The 16,687-nt window shown below is 36.8% G+C and overlaps 1 protein-coding gene across 1 annotated transcript in view; it reads right to left on the bottom strand.

Annotated features, from left to right (window-relative positions):
- row (relative of woc) overlaps positions 1 to 16,687 on the bottom strand; it is a 107,340-nt gene that overhangs the window by 31,359 nt on the left and 59,294 nt on the right. The window contains exons 15-17 of the mRNA XM_067118623.1: positions 7,971 to 8,115; positions 5,252 to 5,424; positions 3,351 to 3,412 (exon numbers count right to left, since the gene is read on the bottom strand). Coding sequence (XP_066974724.1) covers positions 3,351 to 3,412; positions 5,252 to 5,424; positions 7,971 to 8,115 — 380 coding nt within the window. The remainder of the gene's footprint in view (positions 1 to 3,350; positions 3,413 to 5,251; positions 5,425 to 7,970; positions 8,116 to 16,687) is intronic.

The following is a 16,687-nucleotide window of genomic DNA, read 5'->3' as shown; positions in this document are numbered from 1 at the left end:
TTATCCCGATGTTTTGGTAGTCCACTTTACATTTACAAAAGGTGAATGGCACCAGGGGTATTAACTGGCATATTTATACCTAAAACAGGTTTTATAAAAAGGGGGCCAATTTTTTAAGTGGATGTCACAGCCAAGGAACTCTCCTATTGGCTGAGAGTATGGCTGAGTGGCTGGAGCGGGGTGGTTCTGCTCTCTGGGCTCGCTGCTCAAAGACGAGAGAGGTTGTTGCATTACCTCAGGAGTGCACCTCATTGTTCTCCTGATGGTGAACAGTGAGGGCCTCTTTGTAGCAGAGGGAGCGGTGGTCCATTTCACCATAGAGGATTGCAGCTTTTCTCACAATCTTCTGACACATACATATGTGTGTGTGTGTGTGTTTTCTCTCATGCAAGATTGGTATACTGCCTTTTCATGTAGATGGATGACAATCCTTCTGGAGAGGCAAGTCATTATCATACTGATGTACAAATGGTGGCATCCATTCTTAGGGCACAGTAGGCCTACTTGGTGGACGACTACTCCTCTTCATGAAGTACTAGGCAGTTCTCTAATCCTTATAGCAGGTCGTAATGTCTACTGTTTCGACTGTTGTGTTTACTTCAACTGGGGTTACATATTTCGTTTAAACGACTTAATCCATTCCAGAAGGCTGTCCTTTAACCCTTAAACGCCTACTGACGGGATCATACATCGACAAAATTGTCTGTTGGGCGCATGGGACGCATCAGACGCCGACTACAAAAATTTCAACCTTCCACATTGACCCACCAAATGGTTTTAAAACGCAATTGTGTTTTTCAAAACCTTACATTCTAGTAATATTCAATCATGTACCTTCATTTTCAACAAATTGGAAGTCTTCTAGCACAATATTTTGGTTTATAGAATTTGAAAAACTTTTCTTACGCCTGTAACTCGGCCGAAAATTTCAGAAATTTTTCTGCCATTTTGTCGTGAATGTTTGCATTGTTTTATATTAGCACGTTACATAAAGTTTTATATATGGAAAAGCAATTTCATGTAGAATACAACAGAAAATAACTCATGGTTGTAGCTTTATCAGTTTTTAAATATTTTCATAAATCATGATAACTTGCCAAATTTCAAGCTTCTGGTCAACTTTAACTCAACCGAAATGGTAAAAACAATTATAAGCCAAAACTTTACATTCTAGTAATATTCAATCATGTACTCTCATTTTGCAAAGCAAATCAAAGTCTCTAGCACAACATTTGATTTATGGTGAATTTCTGAAAAAAAAAACTTTTTCCTTTACGCTCATGCCACGTAACTCATCAATATCTAGAAATTTTTCACAATGTTGTCGTAATGTTTGCATCGCTTACATTAGTCGTTACATAAACTTTTATATATGAAAATGTGTAATTTCATGTAGAAATACAAATAGAAGATAGCTCATATTGTAGCTTTTATCAGTTTTGAAATATTTTCACATAAACCACGATAACTGCAAGCAAATTTCAACTCTTCGTCAACTTTAACTCGAACACCAAATGGTAAAACGCACTGCAAAGCTAAAACTCTTACATTCTAGCAATATTCAATCGTTTACCTTCATTTTGCAATAAATTAAAGTCTCTAGTAATATTTTGATTTATGGTGAATTTTGAAAAAAACATTTTCCTTACATTCGCTGCACCCATTAACATCTCAGAAATTCTTTTGTCTCGTTGTCGAATATTTGCAACTGCTTTATATTAGTCGTTACATAAAGTTTTCTATATGAAAATGTGCACAATTTCATGTACAATACAAATAAAAATAACTCATGGTTGTAGCTTTTATGTTTTGAAATATTTTCATATAAATCACGTATAAATAGAAAAAATTAGACCTTTGGTCAACTTTAACTAACTGAAATGTCAAAAACTGCAATTGTAAGCTAAAACACTTGCAGTCAAGTTAAATATTCAATCATTAGCTTCATTTTTCAACAAACGGGAAGTTCTAGCACAATATTTCGATTTATGGTGAATTTTTGAAAAAAACATTATTTTACGCCCGCTCATGAATTCATGCATCATTTTGTGATAATATTTTCTGTGTTGCTTTGATCGCTTTACAATTTGTTATATACCAAAATCATCAAATTAGTGTACAATAGAACTAAAAAAATTAACTTATTAGCTTTAACTGCCAGTTTACAGCGATTTGTATACAATTATATGAGTTTTTTTTTCGCTAAGTCATATATTCCAATATTTATATATGATAATGATATTTTTTTTCATTTCTGATGGTTGCATACTAAACTTCAGGCAATGACAAAAAAGGAGCCAAAAATGAACCTTTAATCTTAAAAACTAAGCGCTGTGATTTTGAAAACTTTTTTTCCGCTTCGCCTAACTCACCGTAACGCCGCATACGGGAGACGTTTTTGTAAATAGAGGCCTGGCGTTTAAGGGTTAACTAAATTTTCTTTAAACCAAGGGGATTTTCCCCTTAAGAAATAATGAGCCCAGAAGATGTATTTCAGGGCTGCCTCACTCATGTAGTTAGTTATCATATAATCTCTGTAAACCAGTTTTATGGTCCTCATGCCCTCCTGATGGGCACAGCTTCTCTGCTGGTACCAACTGTCAACATAATTCCTCTATACTCATGCAACTTGACAGTAAGAATACTTGTTGCTAACCAGTGTCTGGGCGGCATGCTCAAGTTCTTTGGAGGCGACACTCCAGAAGGAGCAGAGGAAAGGGTGTGGACGATGTAACCACTTAGAACCGAGATTTTAAATTTATCAAGGCATTAACCAAGATTGTAAATTTATCAGGGCATTTTCCATTGCCATTGACCTTGGTCAGTTTTCTGTGAACCTTAGTCTGGAAGCCCTGAGGAGTATCATTAACATGGACATCTAAATGAGGATGCTATTGTCAATGATTCTTCTCTTCACCTTCGTCACCATCTTCCACGTGGGCCACCAACTCCCAATTACAGGTCAAGTGAGAACAAAACTGCATTTCCTTCATCTATATTCACTTTGTCTTTTGTATAATTTCTGCATGCTAAGGTCACTAAATCCAAGTGAAAATGCTTTTATTTTATTATATATTTGGAGTTCTGGAATGGAATGATCCAATTTCCATTATTTCTTGATAAATCCCCTTGGTTTAAAGAAAATTCAGTTACAGGATAGCCTTCTGGAATGGATTAAGTGCTTTAACTGAAATATTATAAATATACATTACTGAAGAGCAAAAATCGGACAAACATTTAATACTGGCATTACAGCTACAACAATACTCTCACTGTACAAAAGTTGTTCAAGAACTCAACAAAAATACCTTTGTACTTCCTTGAATAAATTATCTTTGAATATTACTTACGCAGTTCCTCTGTTCCGTGGAGTTAAAACCACCTTATTTGTATGATCAAGAGGTGACCGTGCCTGCAGAGATGAAAAAATATATATATATATATTCATTACATAAATTGTGTATGTTATATAATGTGATGACGGCAAAATTGTGCATTTTAAAATAATGTATTGATGATAAAGTTGCAAAAATTTTCAATATTTTCTAATCTTACAACTATCCCACGATGGTACAAGGAAAACCCTATACAGTACATACATGTTCCTTCTTAAAATCAAAACAATTTTCATAGTATTCATAGAATCTTTACCAGTACAGACACTCCTCACTTTATGACCACACATACTTTTGACCCGCTAGGGTTAAAAAATGAACATGTCAATGGTATAAATAAAAAAACTGTGGAATTTGTTAAGTGCTTAACTTAAATGTTATTTATTACTGTATTACTATTATTATTATAATTATTATTATTATTGTAAAATTAGAAAAAGACTTTAATCAGGTTTTGTTAACAAAATGGTTAAAGCAACAGCATTTATTTTATACAGTAAATGCTCAATTGTTTTATCAATTGCTTTTCTTGCGCTGGAATTGTGCAAGCAATTGTCCGATATTCATATCCGGTGGTTTAGTGATGCAACCATTCCAGCAAAAGAAAAGCAACTGATAAAATTAATTGTGCATTTACTATATAAAATAAATGCTGTTGAAACTGCCATTTTGTTTAACAATACCTGTATTATTATTATTATTCAGATGAACCTTATTCATATGGAACAAGCCCACAGGGGCCATTGACTTAAATTCTAGCTTCCAAAAAATATGGTGTTCATTAGAAAGGAGTAACAGAAGGTAACAGGAAATACAGAAAGAAGAGATCGCTTATTATAAGAGAAAAAATTAACAAATTAATCAATAAATAGAAAAAATGTAAGTAAATTATTAAAATATAAGAAGAATTGTATTAGGGTAGTAATGCACTACATCAACAGAACTTCTGAAGCTCCAATTGGACAACACCCTCAGGGGGACAGTTCCACAGTCCAATGGTGTGAGGAATAAAGGACCTCTGGACTGAGAAGTTTGACAGAGAGGCACATTTACTGCACATTGGTACTGCCATTCTGCAAATTTGATTGCTTTCAGCAGAAGGCGATCAAGGATCAATTGTGAAGGCGAACAGATCTCTGTTAAAATACAACTTATGAAAAATTGACAAACGAGACCATCTGTCGATGCTAACACAGGGAAACAGAAACCTATCATGAACAACTTTATATAAAAGACATAAATCTCTGGCAGAAGCAGGTATCCACACCAGAGAACAGTATTCTAGTAAAGGAAGGACATAGACCTAAAACAGGCTGCACTGATTTTACCAGTTATAAATATACAGGCAGTCCTCGGTTGTTGGCGGATCCGGTTTTACGGCACTGTCTAGCAACAAAAACTGGCGATTTTCGGCGCTAATATGCACCGATTTCCGCTTACTGTCACCGACAATCAGGTACTGGTGCCGCTACATACCTAACAGGCGGCGATACCCGGTTATTGGCACCAATAAGTGCTGATCTTCAGTTATCGGCGATTTTCGGAATGGAACCCCTGCCGATAACCGGGGACCGCCTGTATAGACCCACTACCAGTACAATACACTTGAAATAATAGTAAGGAACAATTAGTAACTTACGGACTAATTCACTTAACAACCTGGTCATAAGAATGGAACCTGGTCATTAGGGAAGAGTGCCTGTACTATATATAATAATAATAAAAAAAAAAAACCGAGTCAACTACAAAAACAGTTCACGAAGTATGCACATGCCAAACTTGGTTCTGGTGTAACATATCTATCTCCCTAACTGAAAATACTTTAAGTTTTCATAAAAAAGAAAAATGACACTTACGGTAGAAGGCATATCCATTATAACCTGAGGACTGATAGTGCCTGAACTTGGGGTACTCATGATGATAGAGGGTTGAAGGGCTGGCCAAGTTTTGGGAACATGCTGACTCTTGTATCTCCAGTTGTGCTGTGGCTTCTGAGCTACAAAGTCTAGCAGATGCAAAACACCAGGGTCTAGAAGAAAACAGTTCATTGAGAAAATTTGCCATATTTATGCAATGAAAAAATTTAATTTTTGAAAAATACAATGATCTCTTCATAAAGAACCATAATTTCAACTAACCCAATTTCATGGTCAAAATTCAACCGTTCAGTGCTTGTTCCAAAGAAATATAATAAGAAAACAAAAAGCAGTTGGCCGTTAGCCAAGCACATACACTGTGGATCCCAAGTCTCCAGCATTTAATAACCTAACTATTAATGCTTTCTGACCAATTAGATCCAAGAAATTAATGGGGTTTGAGAGGAGCTTCCTATTATACACTATTTGTTTGTAAGAAAATTGTAAAAAAAAAGACATTTTTGTAATAAAATTATTTTTTAAATACCTGCCCATTATGATAGCTGTAAACTCCTGTGCTAGTGAGAGGACAACAGAGTACAAACACTACTCCTGTGCTAGCGGGAGGACAACAGAGCACAAACACTAAAGTTTTATCTAGATCATCTCATTATATTATCTACTGACCCCTTCCCTTTTGGGGTAAGTTGTGGTTCATGCATCTGTTCTCAGTTTTTTCTCTGTCCATATGAGTGGGGAGGCTGGGGGATGGTGTGATTCATCATAATAAGAGGTATTTAAAAAATAAATATAAATATTCCTGTTTTTGAAGAGAATCTTACCTCTCTATAATGACAGCTGATTCCCACACTGAAAACTAAGGTGGGCAAATGTTTGAGGACCCAAAAGTTCAAACCCCAATGAAAAAAAAAATTCTGTCTAGAATAAGACACAACTGTATCTCTTTTTATCAATACCTTTCTTCAACATTTACCAGTGCATAGGGGTCCAGTAATACCCAGAATAAGACTACATTGTGTTGATTTTGGTTTTCAGCAGTTAGATAATTATTCAGCATGAATCTTTCATATTAGCTTAGAATTCCCATGGCAAAACTGAGAAAATAATTAATGAACATCATAAATACAGAATATTTAAGATCATTTGTAAAACTGCAACTAAACAAGTACCTTCAAGACAAAGTGAACTTTAATGGAGTAGGCAAATATGACAAGAGGGTACCCTTGAACAAATTAGATTCCATTTAGGTATTGGCCATACCTGCAATGACTGTACTTCATGTTTATGATTCAGAAATAGTACCCATCCTTCATTAAGAATCATCTTTATATTCAACAGTTCAGAGATCATAGTTCTAAAATCATGGGCTATCAGTTTGCCTTTTCCATATTGCCTAAACAAAATTCTGATGGATGTACACTCGGCAAGAAAAGTGAAGATACAGTTTTCTTTAGATTTCGTTCATCGAATTTTTTATTTTTCTTTACAGAAACACATAATCTGATAAATTTGCTCTACAGAATATGAAAATACAATGCAAATTATATCATATATGTTAAATCACCAAAACAAAAACGTTCAGATACTTAAAAACACGTGCATGTCCGAAGTAATCAGAATTTCTCAGATGACGTTCAAGCCATAGAAATCTAAAAAGATAGTGTGGATATCTCGGTGTAGTACTATTTATCAGAACGGTAATATTTACTGTTTTCCGTTATGGACAGGCTTATTATTGCATCATCATACGAGGGTAGTGATAATTTCTTTAATTTTCACACATTCATATTTGTATTTCACGGTGTTAAAAGTGAGCTGGAATTAATGGCAGTAAATGTTGCTACAGCTACGGTAAGTTGACCAAATCTATTTAAATCTGCAAGAGCGTTCTCTATGATGTGTGGAGAGATTCGCGGAAACACAAGTAACTGGATGTTTCTTGGCGTTGCCCGTTCTCTCTGCGTTGCCATAGTTTCTCTCTCTCTCTCTCTCTCTCTCTCTCTCTCTCTCTCTCTCTCTCTCTCTCTCTCTCTCTCTCTAAAACATACTATACAAATATAGTATCGCCTTCAATCTCTAAAAAAAAAAAAAAATAATGAAATAAGTAGCTCTACATATGAGCCTAGCCATACACAACAACAACTCTCTCTCTCTCCATCGCCTAAAACATGCTATACAATATAGTATCGCTCAATCTCTAAAAAAAAAAAAATAATGAAATGAGCAGCTCTACATATAGGCCTAAGCCTACACAACAGCTCTCTCTCTCTCTCTCTCATCGTAACATTGCATTCGTTCCTTTATTGTTTCCCATTAAGCTCAAATTTAACTCTTGATTTCACTATGGAAGATCGGCGTTTCCGATGATGCAAGCATTCGTTCATTGTGGTGTCATAAATTCATTTGCATAAGGTTGGTGGTAGGATACGCCGAAAAATTTTATTTTGCTCAGAACGCTGCAAATTACAACTTGAACGACTACTGCAACGCTACCACTGCATTTAAGTATCAATGATGTCAGAATCGTAGAATGATTGAAAGTTATAGGAGGTCAAGCAAAAACCAACACCAAGACTGAAGCCCCCTTCTAAAGTTGCCAGATGTCGCATTATTGAGCAATATACTGTATGTCCGAAGATTTAAAAAAACTGTATCTTCACTTTTCTTGCCGAGTGTACATAACCTACACAATACTTACTTTCAGACTCTCTCGCTGTGAGGTATGTAATGTGTTCTGTCATTGACGTGTAAGCCTGAGCGGCACAATGACCAAATCTCTCACGCCAACCCAGTTCATCAAGAACAATTTGAACTTGCTGCAGTGTTAGCTGCGACAGTGTGCTCTGAAATACATTGAAAAATACACAGTAAGCTATGATACTGCACTTACAGCAGCTGATGTGTACAGATAAAAAATTTATTACCAGTGCTTATTACCTCTTGATATAATGTAAAATTATTGGAAGTGAAAACAGTGAGGAACAGCCACGTTCTTCAAAGATGGCGATAAAATAGGGCACTTTTCTTGAGTGTAAATCTTGATATACTGTACTGTTTAAGATACACTTAAAATCCTTAAGCTTTTCAGGGACTACTGTACTCATCATCATCATCATCATCAGAGGGAATGTAAAGATCAAGCAGGAACCTGATGTAAATATTCTGTCCACACAGAAATACTGATTTAGTTACATTCCCCTATGAAGATGAGGATAGTACGCCTCGCTAAACTTATGGATTTTAAGCACATCTCCAATAACAGATCAAGATTTACCGGCCAAAAAAGGGTCTTATTTTATCCTTATTATTTGAACTTACAACTGTCATCCACTATGGCTGTATTGGCAAACAGACTCTTCATGAGTTAACTTTTGAAACAAAACATAACGCTTACATTGTAAGATAGATAACTATTCACAACCTCATTCTCTGTAACACACTTTCATAATAGCTATAAAACAAGTTTACTTATATTAAATTTAATGTACATAATGGCTGTATTGGCAGACACGAGGCTCATTAGCTACTTTTGAAACAATGCAACTATAGACTGTATACTTGAACTTGATTCTCTACAAATCTCTTGTACTATAAATAAAACAAATTATTTTTTAATGTAAACCTAATGTGTCATATTTTCATCATTACAGTTCTGACACTGATACAAGTTTGCCATCAAACTGTCTGGCAGTGTGATACAAAGGTGGTAATCATGTAAATTCCATAAGGAGTTCATAGGGTTTATTACCTCTAAAGAATTCCCATGAGAAAAATAGTACTGAATTGAATTTTGGCATTTTCACATTACTTAACGGTAAAAATTTTTATTTAATTGACGAACTATTTTCGTCTCTAATCTCAGCCTAAATAGGTACAAAACACACCTCTAGCAGTCAGTACAAGATGTAACTGCTCAGCTTTTTATCATAAACATTCAGTACAGCACATATTTTCTTTACTAATAATCGATTTCCAAATTAAATCTCCTATATAGTTAGTCTTGTAAAATAATAATGATGAACAACTACTGTTTTGTATGATAGAATTTACGCCCCAAAGGGAATGGAAAAGTGGTGACGTAAATGATGTTGGCATGCCAGATGTGCACTCAAAGAGTGCAATACATAGCTGTAATCCCACTGGATTGTTGAAAGGCCCATACTGTATAATAGTACTGGGAAGTGAAAACAACTTTGTATTTAAAAATATATTTAAGCATTTTAAAAATAATTTCTAAAATATTTTAACCAAGAAATATCACACCTAGATACTATATCTATATTTTTACCAATGTTCGTCTATCAAAGCAGACACTTCTTTTTGAATGCTGGTACCAAATGGCTCTTTCTCAGGCACAAATAAGAAGACATTTACACACACAATTAGATCTATACAAGAGTATGCTGTGAAAAATGCAGTTTTTTAAGAGTCAAGTACAGTACTGGCACCTTGTACAAGGGCTCATAGGGAGGCTTGGTTAGACTTCTCAAGACTGGGCTACATCCCACCTAAGAGAGACCCACCATTGGCCTAGAAAGGACCTGCCTAAAGGGTTGACTTAAGTCCAAAAATACTATGTAAAACTCAGAGGTCTGATCTTTAGTCCCCAACTGTGAAAAAGGGGTGTTTCAAAAGTCAACTCCATAAGGAAAGATCTTGGACAGTCTCAGCAGATCCAAAACATCAGGGAATCAATCTTACCGGGCCACAGAGGAGCTATAAGAATTATGACACTATCTTTTGATGACTGTAATATTTAACCAGTATTTATTAAATTAGTCCAAAGGGGGAGAAGGCATAGATTTACAGCCAGTGCTAAAGTTGTCTCTGTACCCAAGGTGGTAGAAACTAGTTCAGCAATAATAGCAACTTGTGATTTAAAGAAGTTGTGAAGAGATTGTTCAGTGGAATTCCCCCTCCCCCCCAACACCAAATCATCTTGCAACCACCTATGCTAATGGACCATTCTGAAGGGAGAATCTTGTACTCCATGTTTCACAGCCACAAGATAGAATCTTGGGGCAACTGTTATTTGTGTTCCTTCATCCAGAAGATCACTACCACTAGAAAACACAATGACTGGGTGAATTCCTCTCTGGTTCCTTAGGTATGTGAACATATAGGTGAAAATTCAATAATCTGAGGACATGACAAATGCTTGTGGGCCTAGGAAGACAGCACAAAGTTCCAACATGTTGACATGCAACTGCCATTCCTCTGTTATCTGAAGTTCTATCAAGTGACCTTCCTATTCAAACTTTGGAGGTATCTATATACAGTCAACCCTTCCCCATTCGTGGAGGTTAGGTACCACAACCACCGGCGAATACCAAAAATCCAAGATCTATTGGAACCCCATCTAAAAATGCATTTAAGATATATTTGGTGCTTGAACTATTAAAATAGGCAGTTATAAGCATTTTAAGCAGGGGTTACAATATATCATTTCAATATTACTTAAATATAATTTTAATATTTCAATATCACTTTAATATAATTTTAATATTTCAATATCACATTAATATCATTTCAATATCATTTCTGAGCGGTGTAGCTGTAGGAGCTATAACAGGGTGAGAAAACTAGTTTTGGGATCTGTAGCTACCGGGAGGGTTCACTATAAGGAGGTCCCTCCTATGCAGAGGGGAGAAAACCAGTTTGGTTCTGGCATTTGGTCTTCAAGACCTAAATTTCATAATCAATCAATCAATTACCAGGGAAAAGCTTACAAACCTGTTTCTTTCCCCAGGCTTACTCTCTCTCTCTGAGTTAAGAAATATTTAAATATGTACTAAAAAAAAAAAAAATTTATTGATATTTTGCTGTTTACATTAATATTAATATTGGAAAGTTAGTAAACGTTAATACTGTATTAATATTTGAAAATTAGTATATCATTTTTTTTTATAAAAAAAAAAGGTTACTTAGTAATGAAAATAACATGAAAATAGTGTAATTAGTGAATATTGTTCAACAAAAAATCCGCAAATAGGCAAATTTTCCGCAAATAATTTGGAGATACGTTCCACAGAAAAATCTGCTAATAACTGAAGCCGCAAATGCTGAACCGCGAATATGCAGGGGTCAACTGTACCAGAGATGCTCTAGGTCTGGCAGAGCCAACAGAACACTAAGCCTTCAATACTTCTTTCATGAATAGTACTCAGACACTGTTCAGTATCAAAACCATTTGCCAACACCTCAATAATTTTAGTTGAAGGGAGCGGTGAATCTGCTGATGGGGACTAACTTTTCCGAAGACTTAGTTGTCCTGTTACTACCTGCCAGTATTTAGCAGATGGACTTTTGTACCTGGAATGGATGCAGTGCATACCTCAGTTGACTAATTTCATCCTATATATATGGCCTCTTTGGAAGGAACCAGATCTGATTTCTTCCAGTTGACCTAGGTAAGTACAGTAGTAGTAGAAACTCAAAGTGCCTGACTACTTTGAGTTTGGAGGTCATGACCAACCAGTCATCCAGATAAAACTCCTAGTACGTGGGCCCAAGCCACTACTAGTGCCATTGTTCTGATGAATATTTGTGTCATCACCAAGTCAATATAAAGGAACTAGAATTAGTAGAAACTCCATGCCCACAGGAAGTGCAGATATTTCCTTGATGGTGAATGAAAAAGAATACAAAATTATACATCTTATACACAAGTGAGGCCATGACCATCCCTTTCAAAATGGACTTTCTTGCAGAAGGAACTTGCACAGGTGATCCAGGTCTATGACTGGTCTCCATCCTACAGAGGACTTCGGGACCACTGTGTAATTAAGGATCACACTTCTAGGGCTTCAAAAGTCTAGAATTTCTATATCATAGGGAACTACTTGAAAAAGACTGGAAAGTACAATACGACAGGGGCTTGCCTCCAGGAAAGGGATGTAGTATCCCTGTTGTAAAACTTCCACAACCCATGGCTCAGCTACTATCCCTTGCCAAAATTCCAAATTCTCCAAAACTCAAGCTCCCACCAAGGATGGTAAACTGATTATCTCATATTCTTCCACCACCTCTACCTGGGACTTAGTGCCTGTGTTCCCCTACCGGGGCAGGATAGGGTGACTATGGCCATCTCAACTAGTACAAGAATTGGCACTTGCAAGGTCTAGATTTTGATTCCTGATTGTGGCTCACCCACTACACAGCTGTAAATGAGTGATTACTGGAGCTTAGCTGGACATTAAAGGTGGAGAGGAAATGAGCAAGCCACCCTACTCCACAATGCTACTTCTTAATATGTATGTCTCTCACAAGACATGTCCCCAGTCTTTGACTCACAATTAGCCATCCCACAATACAGAGGTAGACAAGAAATATATATATAAGTACCTGCTATAGAGTAGTAAACTCTTTCAACGCTTTAAAACAAAGTGACAATATTAAAAGTAATTATTAGAATTACTGTGAATTATGGCAATAATGTACAGCTGTGATGCAACACTATGAGGAATTTTTGACAGAGCTGTTGACAGCAATTCAGGCTCACAAATATGAGGAAGGTGACTGAAGGCTACCTGGGAACATTGTAGGCAATGTATTACTAGCATAGGGACATTCAAAGACTACAAATGCAGGCAAATAAGTAAGGGGCCTGTAAAGACACAAAAGCCATTAAAGACTCCTGCATGGGATAAATTTCTCGACTTTACAAAATAAATAATTTTGTTTTCAAGTTAAAAAGAAATTAATTCCTATACTCCAGCCAGATATGACAAGAAACTAACATTAACTTTCAGACATGAACAAACCACTAGTTCTAAACCAGCTATACCTTTTACTAACTTCTTTCAATCCTTAATTTATAACAAAAAACCTTTCTGGCTTGTCCATCACAGTCCTTATCAAAACTGAACAGATAAGTGCACCAACACATGTAAAAACTATAACCATAAATTTCAGAGAATCTGAACCAACTGAGTATCGTTATCAGTTGTTTGGCAAGATGTATGCAACTAAAAAATCCCCACCTTCCACAGTTAAGCAGACTTGTAATGCTGATCCAGTTAGTGGATCTGGGATGATGGCCCTCTGCAGAAAACAAGAGAATTCACTCTATGAAGCCTAAATGCTGGAGATAATATGCCACATATCTAAATGACAGCCCTAGAAAGGCATACAAACATAAGGTCTGTAAGACCTCAAGGAAGAGTACATAAGCCACAATAATTAAATACCCATGTTTATAAGCATCCTGGCTAGTATATACTAAAACATCAGCTGTTAATGATGCCAAATGTATAAAACATCAGTGAGCAAAATGTGCAAAACAAAGTTGCCAAAAGTAGTAAATTCCTATGGGACCAGTTACCTTGAAGTATGACCTTGATATAACTGCATATCCTGAAATGTCCTTTCACTGCAGAAGAAAAAATAAACAACCTGAAGCTATCTTCACTCCAGGTAAGAAATCTACTAGTGCTTTTTACAAACACAAGCTTAAGTTTCACTGACATCTCACTAATGTAATTAATTTTATCACCTAGTGCAAGGAAAACTATATAATGATAATTTATTGGGAATATAAAAATGTGATTTGGGAAAAAAAAATTGTAATTCCCCAATAGTTTAAAAAATCTACAATTTCTGAGGGATGTTCACCAGTCAGCAGATACCCAGAGCGATAGTTGATTACCAACCTACCTGAGCCGCCTTCATACAGTGGAATGACAAGTTTAGGAATCAAGTGATTCACAAATACGCTATGTTTCAAATAATGGGTTTGTAATAAAAAAAAAAAATGACAAATTTTTCAAGTAATTTGTATTTTTCCTAACATACAACCCTGAGGTTTTTATGGGTGCAAATACCTTCAGCAAAGCTGGAACCGGCTGTTTAACTTTAACCCTTAGTGGACAGATCCCCTCATGAGAGGATCTAAAACAGGTTTTGGGTGGTGAACGGATCCCCTCTAAGGAGTACTAATACTACGTGCCATATGATTTGGCTATATTGAGTGGGAAAGAGTTTGCATCACTTCAACGGCCCATAAATGAATGGCGGCAACTTTAGAATTCAGCTCAGCACAATCAGTGGGGGTCTCAGGGAGATCAGTATTGTTCTTGACTTGATGGGGGGGATGTCTTGCTCCTCTCTCTCCCATGATGCTTTTTTATTTATTTGCTAATAAATATACCCAGGGATTGCTGTTGGTTTTAGTTCTTATCTTTTATGATATGATGCCACTTATAATTGTAATTTTGCAAAGAAAAGTGCAAAGAAATATTAGAAAGAACACGTATGCCTCCAAAAAAGTTACTGCATCTCCCGATCTCAGTAAATTTACGTAAATATTTTACAACAAACATACTCAGAATTTGTTACTGATTTTAGTTCTTATCTGTTATGATACTGTGTGAGCTCTAACTATAATTTTACAAAATAAAATAAATTATTAGAAAGATCATGCACAACTTGGTAAAATTTACGAGTGGTTTGTAAAAGAGGCCCACACAGGGTTGTAAATAGTCACTTTCAACTTCCCATGAAAGGTAGGGAAAATTTTTTAGAAATTTTGTTCTCACACCATGTGCATTTGCACATCTTCCGCTTTCCATTGATGTGTTTTTTTTTTTCTTACATTCGCCAACCTTAAAGTTTGCCCGGTGTGGGGGGCTGCATGATATATAATTAGCCTGTCACTTAAGGGTTAACCAAGGTGGTTAGGGTAGTTAACTACTGACAGTAGGGTGGGAGTTCCGCCCACCCAGTTGGTACACACTCAATTTACCATTCAGCCCCCAGGTAGCAGAATGAGGGGTGGCCTGAGGTGGGCTAAATATGCAAAGACCTAAGGTTTGTATGTTAGGAAAAATACAAATTACTTTAAAAATTTGTCATTTGTTCCTACACAAATACAAACCTTCAGTCTTTATGTGTGGAAGACTTAATTCTTGGTGGGAGGATTCTGAGTAAGCCTCTGAACTGACTGGTTATTCCCCTCACCTGGGCCTCACTTCCTGGTTGTGTAGAGCAAAGGAAGGAGTCCCATGCCTCTGGCATGTTGAACTTGAGTGTGTTCAACTGCCATACTTCTGGGCATTTCGAATTATTGGGTTTGAGCAGCATCACTGATGTGAAAAAGGCTTAGATGAATCTATGGTGTCGGGGACAATAAAGCTAAAGATAAGCAACAGGTTTGTTTTATTGTCAGCCCCTCTCTCCCCTTGTTAGAGAGAGGGTAAAAATTGCTTCATTAATTTACAGTACATTAGATAACAGAAAGGATACTCAGTAGTACAATTCACCTACACTGCACGCCTGTCCAGCACGTGATGGCTCACTAACCCCCTCCCCCCTCCCGGCGGATTGGAAGGGTATGAAAAGAGAAAGGGAGAAGGCCAGTCACACTCACACATGCTCTTTCTTTCACAAGCGTACACCTTAGACTAGATGCTACCTGTACCTCTAGGGGGGGCTGGGTGAGCTACACAACTTTGAGCAGCCACCACAGGACCCAAGGAAAAAGTGTCCAAGGACCTACGGGCACCGTTCCGAAGGTAGAAGGAGAATGTGGTCTGTCGTGACCACACTCCTGCCTTTAGTACCTAAAGGGAAGGGAAAAGTTATACCGCAGTAGCCGCCCATTATGGGGTGAATGAGAATATCATCCGGTACACTGAGAAGGAAGAGAATGAGGGGAGAATGTTATTTGCGAGGATCCATGTTGGAGATGAAGTCGGCACCCTCATTGATGCCCACTCTGACCCCCTGATGGACCAGGATTTGGAAGAATTTGAATGTCTGTCCTGAATTCTGAGGAAAGTCAGGAAGCTACAGGAGATGATAGAGTCATGGGATCCTCATAAGGAACATTCCATAACATTTCATGTGCCCTTGACGTGTGCATAGTGCCCCATAATAACCTCCTCATCAGCATGAATAAGTACCTGATCACCATGATAAAGAAGGACCCTCCAAAACCTCCTGAAACCCCTGAAGAGGTGCCTGAAGAAGGGGAAGAGGCACCCCCAGAAGAGATGTAACTCCTCTGCTTTGATGTGCAGTCATATCTTCATCATCATTCTTCAGACTGCACAGCCAGTTCATCATTACCATCTTTAATCAACATTCGTTACTGGTGAGTAACCGTATGATTTATGTAATCTTAAACATACCATTATTTTTTATAATGTACAGTGTTTGGTGTCTGAACTATTAAAATAGGCAGTTATAAGCATTTTAGTTTTAGGTATACAGGGTATTTGGTGTTTGAACTATTAAAATACTGTAGGCAGTTGTAAGCATTTTTAGACGAGGGGTACCAACTTACCACAGATTTCAGCATATTGCAGGTGTTTGTGGTCCCTAACCCCCATGAATACTGGGGGTTGATTGTACAATGATAACAGGTGCTGTTACTGTGAATTACATCACATACAAATCCCAATCTACAGTGAAGAA

Source organism: Macrobrachium rosenbergii, chromosome 16 (assembly GCF_040412425.1).
Source record: "Macrobrachium rosenbergii isolate ZJJX-2024 chromosome 16, ASM4041242v1, whole genome shotgun sequence".
NCBI lineage: Eukaryota > Metazoa > Arthropoda > Malacostraca > Decapoda > Palaemonidae > Macrobrachium > Macrobrachium rosenbergii.
Note: the sequence above shows the minus strand (reverse complement) of the source record. Positions and strands in the feature narration are given on the sequence as shown.